We start from the raw sequence: 7,448 nt of genomic DNA, 5'->3' as shown, positions 1-7,448 counted from the left end.
CACGTGTCAAGATGTTGATATATAGAGGTATATTTTTATATAATTTTCTATTTCTAATTATCATTTTACATATTTAAATAAGTGAATAAATATGTTCTTTTAAAATTTTTATCCATTCAAATAATGTACATTTTGTAGTTTTTTCTATAAAATTATACTCCTTATCAATCTTTGTTGCTTCAAAATTAAATAAAAAAAATTAACCATTTGTGTTAAAATCTTTTATTTATTTATTTATTTTTTATCTCTAAAATTTTCTGCGAATAACACATTTTGAGAAATACGCGTGAAAGGGAAAACGGAGGGAGACGGTGCCACGGTGGTGCATCGTAGAATCGAATAATCAATAGTCTTTGATGAAGCAATTGCTTCAGTAGCATCTAATCAATAGATCTTGAAGCAATTCTATTTGTGGGCAACGTTCGTTCTCTCGGATCCCTCAAAAAATCATTTTTGGTTTTGGGATCAATCGGAAATGGAGAAGGTGATGAACATTCTGAAGCCGAAGCCAAATCCGCAGCAGCTATTGAGAGATTGGCAGCGCAGGCTTCGCCAAGAGTGTCGCAACATTGAGCGTCAAATTCGCGGTATTTCTTTCTCTCTTACTTCTAAACCCTAATTAATTTCCTTATTTATTTATTTATTTATTTGTTATTATGTTTGATTTTTATGTTTTTTGGTTTCTTTCAGATATACAGAGAGAAGAAAAAAATGTGCAGAAGGCGATTAGAGAAGCTGCGAAGAGGAATGATATGGGCTCTGCAAAGGTTTGTTCTTATTTATTTTTTGACTAGTTATTTGTTTATTTGCTATTGATTAACTATTGTTAGTGCCAGGGTTTTTTTTGTTTGTTTTATTTTTGGGTAGTGTCATGGGATAATTTGATTGAGTTCGAGGGATTGAGAAATGTGTGTCTACGGTGATCACCTTCTAATGTGTGTTTCTTGAATACCCGAGTTGGTCCTGAATGCCAGTAAGAATATTTAATGGTGTTTTCATGTGTATAAAATACATTTTCATCTTGTTTGTTGTGTGTAGATGTGGAAGTTATTATTTGCTTTTTTACGGGATATTTTGCTGTAAGTCCCAAACACTTAGGATGATGATGAGATATGACAACCGGGGAGGGGCGGGGGGGGGGGTTGGAGGTGGCGTCAAATAGTGTATTCTTAAGAATGGATGCAGGAGAGTGAATGGGAGAAAAATTTGGAATATGGACTGTTAATGCATTGTATATTATTTGTGCTGAATCCAAGGAAAATTGTTGGATTGACATGCCAAACATTTATTTTTTGTGCTAAAAGTTTATGGGGACTATGTTGGTTGGTGGGATTGTTAGGACTAGTCCCAATATTCAATAAACTAATAATGAAACTATTTTTGGTTTGTGCTTGTGTATGGCCTTTTTGGCAGTGGTTTGTTCATCTATTGACATTTCAAGGTTCAAAGGATAAGGTCAGTATTTTGAGAAACATTTATCCTTATTATGATATTTTTGCAATTTGCAGGCACTTGCCATGGAACTTGTGAGATCTAGGAAAACAGTGAACCGTCTTTATGAAAATAAAGCACAAATGAATTCAATATCGATGCACCTTGGAGAGAGTGTTGGTAGGTTTTTCCATGTTTTATTAGCCTTAACTTTATGTTGCCATATAACAAATTAGGACCATCTATGTTAGTTACTTGTGCTTGATACCAGGTTTAACTGAAGAGCTTTAATCTTCTTTAATCCCTCTTATTAACTGAATAGTATGGGTAAATTTGTTTACCGTAAGTGAATTTGTTGTGAGGAAAATAATCACCTGACTATCGGTTGCTTCTGTCTTTACTTTTTAGTTTTTGGGGTAGAGAGGAGAAGATGGCTGGGATATTATTCTGGTGTGCAACATGTATATCAGTTTGAACATTGAAGATTTGTTGTGTGAGTCACTTAGAACAACCTGCTGGCGGTCAAAATTACAATTTGATTGTGGGAGCACAATCTTAATAGTAAGATTGTGTGGTTTTTCAATTTTTTCTGGCTCAAGTGATCCTAATCCAAGTCGGACACAATTTTGTGTGATCAGTGAGTGACTTGTGAAATCTTTTTTGAAGTTGACTGACTGATCTTACCAAGTTTGCTGAAACTGACCCATTATTGTTGAAGACCTGACACCTGTTCCATTAATTCCTAGAACGTTTCATACTTGTTCATTTTGGCTAGCCTCTTCTTTTATTTTTTGCTCTTCTGCAAACAACACATTCTGGGTTCCACTCCTGGATTCAACCCCTTGGGGGCTTGTTTACTTCTCTGTTTGGTGTTCATTTGCTTCTGGGTTTGCAAGGGTTTGGCACAATTATTGATCCCTGTTCTTCTTTCTCTGTTTTTGTTCATTTGCTTCCGGTTGAGATCCTACTTCTAATTGGGACCTTGGGTTTGACTTCATTCGTGTATTTTTGTTGAGTTTTATGTGATGTTGAAGTAGTTATGGTCTTTTTTATTCGGAGTTTTTAAGCTGTGACTTATGAGTTTTATACTTTTTTGGTTGAAGTTTACTTTAGTAATGATTTTAATGTTATTAGCCTTATTTATTTTATTTTTATGCACATTTATATTAAATATAACTTTGCATTTATATTAAAAATATTTGTTTTACATCGTTTTACAAATAAGAGACCAAGTTATTGGCATAACTGAACTTGATTGGCAAGTAAATCTTCAGGGACTTTCTTTCTTTGTATATTGTTGATATGATCATATGACTCTAAATCTACAACTATTTTTAATTTATTCATCTAAAATAACCAAATAAAACCCATAAAATTAAATTCAAATGAAAATCAAAGTAAAATGATAAAATAATAAAATTTCATTTTAATTCACACCCCTTTTTTTTTGGTGAATCTTTATGTTTTACTATGGGGAGGAAATTTCAAATTGTTCTGTCCAATTTGTAAGCCCAGTGAGGCCTTTAAAACCAAGACAGAGGGAAAGTTTGTTGAGTGTTAGAGGCTGATTTGTGTATTGCCTGGGTCAGCTTTGCCTTAGCACTTTTTATTTGGCTTGATGCAATGACTAACGTGACAAATCATATATGTGTAACATTCTCACTGTATTTTTTCTGTTTGTTATAAACAGTTAAATACACTATTTAGATTAATTAGTTTTTATTTGAGCTGCAAACTCTTTTGCAATTGGTTATGTATCAGATTTGTGTCATTAGATTTTTGTTCTTTTGAAATTAATCGCTTTGGTTGTTTTGCAGCAATTGCTCGTACTGTGGGACATCTATCAAAGAGCGCCGAGGTTATGAAGATTGTCAATAACCTCATGAAGGCCCCTGAGATGGCTGTTACAATGCAAGAATTCAGCAAAGAAATGACAAAGGTATGCCTGCAACCCTTTTTAATGCAGAAGAATACCACTGTTTCAATTCCATCTGGGTTAGAAAACATAGTTGCATTGGTAGTTACGAGGAGTGTTGTTCTTTCAGGCAGGAGTGATTGAAGAGATAGTAAATGATGCCGTGGACACTGCACTAGATTCCGAGGACATAGAAGATGAGATAGAAGAAGAAGTCGAGAAAGTCTTGACCGCAATAGCTGGTGAGACAGCTGCGCAACTTCCTGAAGCCGTGAGGAAAGAAAGGGTTAAACAACCCGCTCAAAGTGTTGGAGCCGCCGAGGTATGTGCAGTTAGTTCATTTTTCTCATAAACAAGGCTCTGTTTCTTGCCTCACACGTAACACCAATCATGGAATACATTATTATTTGTAGGAAGATGCTATAGCTGAGGGTGTTGATGATGAGGAAGAAATGGAAGAAATTAGGGCCAGACTTGCTAAAGTTAGGTCATAAACAAGTTTATTGTCTCGCAGCCTCTACCTTTTACCCTCATATCTTGTTATAAGAGAGAGATGTTTGACAGGTTTGTATCCAATTTGTCACATCTATATCGGAAAAGACGATTGATATATTAATGGGAAATGTAATATTGGGACAGGCAGTTTGTAAGTAAATTACACGAAGTTCTTGAAAGTGTGTCAAGTTATAGTCCCGCTTTTTAAATTTTTATTAAGGTAATAATCGCAAAGGATCTTCATCAATGGTTTGAGATTGCATAACATCTGGCTCTAATTTTGTCAAATATTCGCATTAGCGTTGAATTATGCTGCACGAGGGTGGTTGTCATATTTGCTTCATCTCTCTAATTGCAACACGAGGCCAACTAATAATTACTTACATTCTCCCTTATTCTAATTATCAAGTATGCGTATGCATACCATTCATGATAATGTAATAAAAAAAATTAAAATGTCGGGGTGCATAGTTTTGATTAGACAAATTAGTTGCCTATTGTTCAAGGACTCAAGGAGTCTCCTTTGTTATGTTTATGATTTAGCAAGAAATAGGAATGGGTCAGCATAACTACAACAGAGACAAACACGGACACGCATCGTTGATGCAATCGTCAAATGCTTTCAAGTTTCAACTACATATTCCACCACTACAATTGAATTGAAAGAATAAGTAAAAATAAACTTAATTAGTACGTAGTTACAATGTATGGACTTGTTTTTGTAGGGTATTGTTGTATTGTAGCCTTATAGTGAAAATCACCAATTTTATCACTTCGTTTGATGCTGCAGGAATGTTGTAGAAATATGGTGGATTGAGAAATAAAGTAAGAGAAAAAATTGAGTGTGTTTGATCAAAAGGAAGTAAGGAAAGAAAGAAATAAAAAAAAAATTAGTCTCACTTTTTTATTTCTGTATAAAGCAGGGAAGAAATAAACAAGGAGATCTATCCATGAAAAATAATCAATTGCAAATTGTTTATAACCGGATATCATCAATTTCATTCGTGATAAGAAGACAATAATTTGTTTTTGACACAACCATTTGTTTTAAAAAATAAAAAAATTCGACTGGTGTTTTTTTTTCTTCTTAAAATACAATCTTGTCTAAAAAAAATAATTGGTCGAATTATTCGTATAGGATTTGAGTTTAATCCTTGACAAAAATAAACTTTGACTAGATTTTACTTATCTTTCGATTGAGTCAGATTAATTTAAAGCAAAATTTTATGAAATTGAAGTAAAATAAAAAAAAAATCAATTGTTAGTTAAAGTAATTGATTTCAAATATTTTTATTTTATTTTCTACTTTTTAAAATCAAACATCCTTCTTTGAACTCTATTTCTTTTCACATATTTTTGTTTATTTTATTTCTCTATTTATTATTTCAATCTGTCATACTTTGTTTTTACTCTACCAAATACACTTTGTAGAATGTGGGCTTAATTTTCAAGGAACAGTAAAGTTGTCAGTTTCATTCTAAGTCTCGGGGCTGATCCATTTGACCCGCAATAAGATACCATTTGAATTGGATCCAACTGGTCTATTTCTATAACAAACCGATGAACCGGTCTAGAGTTGCAAACATTATTTTTTAAATAAAAAAAAATTCCAAACTTCTTTTCTTAAAAACATTTATCAATTATCTTTAAAAATAAAGTCATTTAGACTTTGCTAACATTGTGTTAAAATTTGATAATTTGGACATAAATATTTATGTTTTGATTTTTGAACTTATTATTGGAGTTAGTTTAATTGTTTATAAACTTTGTTATCATGAGCTTGATATTTTTGAACTTTGTTGTTATGAAATTTAGTTTAATTGCTATTTTGGATATTAAGTTTTCATGATAATATTTTTAAATTTGAAGTTTGAACATGTGATATTTATTATTTAGCATGATAATACTTTATTTTAATATATGAAATATTTTCAATTATGCTAATTTGTTGAAAAGTGCAATCAAAAGTCCCACATTATTTGAAAAAGAAGAGAAACATGAGTTTAGAAAGTACACACATGTTTCATTGGTATAAAGTCTTTTGGGAGATAACAAAAAATAAAATTATGAGAGTTTAAGTCTAAAGTGGATAATAACATATCAATGTAGATATATGTGTGGGATACTCCTCTTAGTGCACCTAACAAGCCGTGCCTCCTGAAATTTGTTCTCTTGTGAATGTAGATTAAATTAGTTGAATCACGTCAATTTGTTGTATTCTCTTCACTTAATCTTTTTCATTTATTATTGTGTTGTTTTTTCTTCCGCTTACATTTTACATTCTTATTCTTTCCTTTCTACCTTTTTGGTTTGTTCATGCATAGGGTCTGTTCTTGTTTGTTTTCTTGTTTTAGAACCAATAAGTGACACCATATGAGGATGTGTGAATTTTGGTACATAGGAAGCGGTGACAAGGCCAATGGAGAATTGACTCTAACTTGAACAAGTATGATAGATTTGGTAGCTTCTGACGATGTGTTCATATATGAAGGTGAATGTCTTCTTGATAACATGGAGGTTAGAAGCATGTTTCATTACCGTGAATGAATGGTGGAAAAGCATAAGTCACCATGAAATATTTGTGATCTATCTGCTGAAGGGAATGTTTAACCATGGTCCTTTATTTGAGAGAATGATTGTTGAAAAATACAATCAAAAGTCCCACATCATTTGGAAAGGAAGAGAACTATGAGTCTATAAAGTACACACATGCTTCATTAGTATGTGAACTTTTGAGAGATAACCAAAAATAAAATAAGGAAAACTAGTCCCAAAGTGAACAATATCATACTAATGTGGATATGTATATTTAGTACTCCCTTGATGAACCTCAACATTAATTATATTATTTTTAATTTTTTAATAATTAATAGAGTGTTTGATAGGTTCAACAAGTGATCCTCCCTATTAATAACTAAACCATCAAATTATTACATAAACTAATTCAATGACTTGCTTAAGTTTTTATAAAAAATAAAAAAATATTTTCTCTCATTTCAAAAGCTTTTCATTATTTAAAGTTCGAGTCTAATTTATCTCTTAAATTTAATATTGAGTTTAATATATTTATTTATTTAATAAAAAATGTTTTTAAGATTTAATTTAACCTTTTAAAAGCCCAAATTAACTTAAAAACTATTTAAATAATTTATTGGTGGGCCTTAACTGATAAAGTCAGGACTTAGTGGATGTGTACAAGACGACATAAAATCAATCTGAACAAGCAATTCAAACCAAGGAATACTTGGTGAATGGGAGTATATCATCAAGCATTTTCTTTTGTCTGTGTATGTAACTGAATCAGAAAATGCCTCAGCGATTAGTCTAATTTAACTAGAGTTGTCCATAAACTAGTTTTGGTTAATTATTGAGCACTAAAGGGTTCTTTTCATGAACTGAACAAAAGGAAAAAAAATTAGAGTATCTACTTTATTATTTACCTGTAATATAGGTCCATATAACAATATGATATTGCTTAGCTAGCTTTCTTTATGATCTTCATTCAGGTATATATATTAATTATTCGTCATCCATATATATTTGGCAATATGAATGGAAATAGGGAGGCAAAAATGATAGAGACGACTAGGTGAGTTGATAGGAGTTA

At 31.8% G+C, this 7,448-nt stretch overlaps 1 protein-coding gene across 1 annotated transcript; it reads left to right on the top strand.

Annotated features, from left to right (window-relative positions):
• The first annotated feature begins 254 nt into the window (after nt 1-254).
• LOC109799197 (vacuolar protein sorting-associated protein 24 homolog 1) lies at nt 255-4,088 on the top strand. Its single transcript, XM_020359737.3, has 6 exons — nt 255-587; nt 691-767; nt 1,509-1,611; nt 3,249-3,370; nt 3,477-3,668; nt 3,760-4,088. The coding sequence occupies exons 1-6, from the start codon at nt 476-478 to the stop codon at nt 3,838-3,840; spliced, it is 687 nt and encodes a 228-aa protein (XP_020215326.1). The 5' UTR covers nt 255-475; the 3' UTR covers nt 3,841-4,088.
• The last annotated feature ends 3,360 nt before the right edge of the window (nt 4,089-7,448 follow it).

Source organism: Cajanus cajan, chromosome 8 (assembly GCF_000230855.2).
Source record: "Cajanus cajan strain Asha chromosome 8, NIPB_CcT2T_4, whole genome shotgun sequence".
In the NCBI taxonomy this organism is placed as follows: Eukaryota; Viridiplantae; Streptophyta; class Magnoliopsida; order Fabales; family Fabaceae; genus Cajanus; species Cajanus cajan.
Note: the sequence above shows the minus strand (reverse complement) of the source record. Positions and strands in the feature narration are given on the sequence as shown.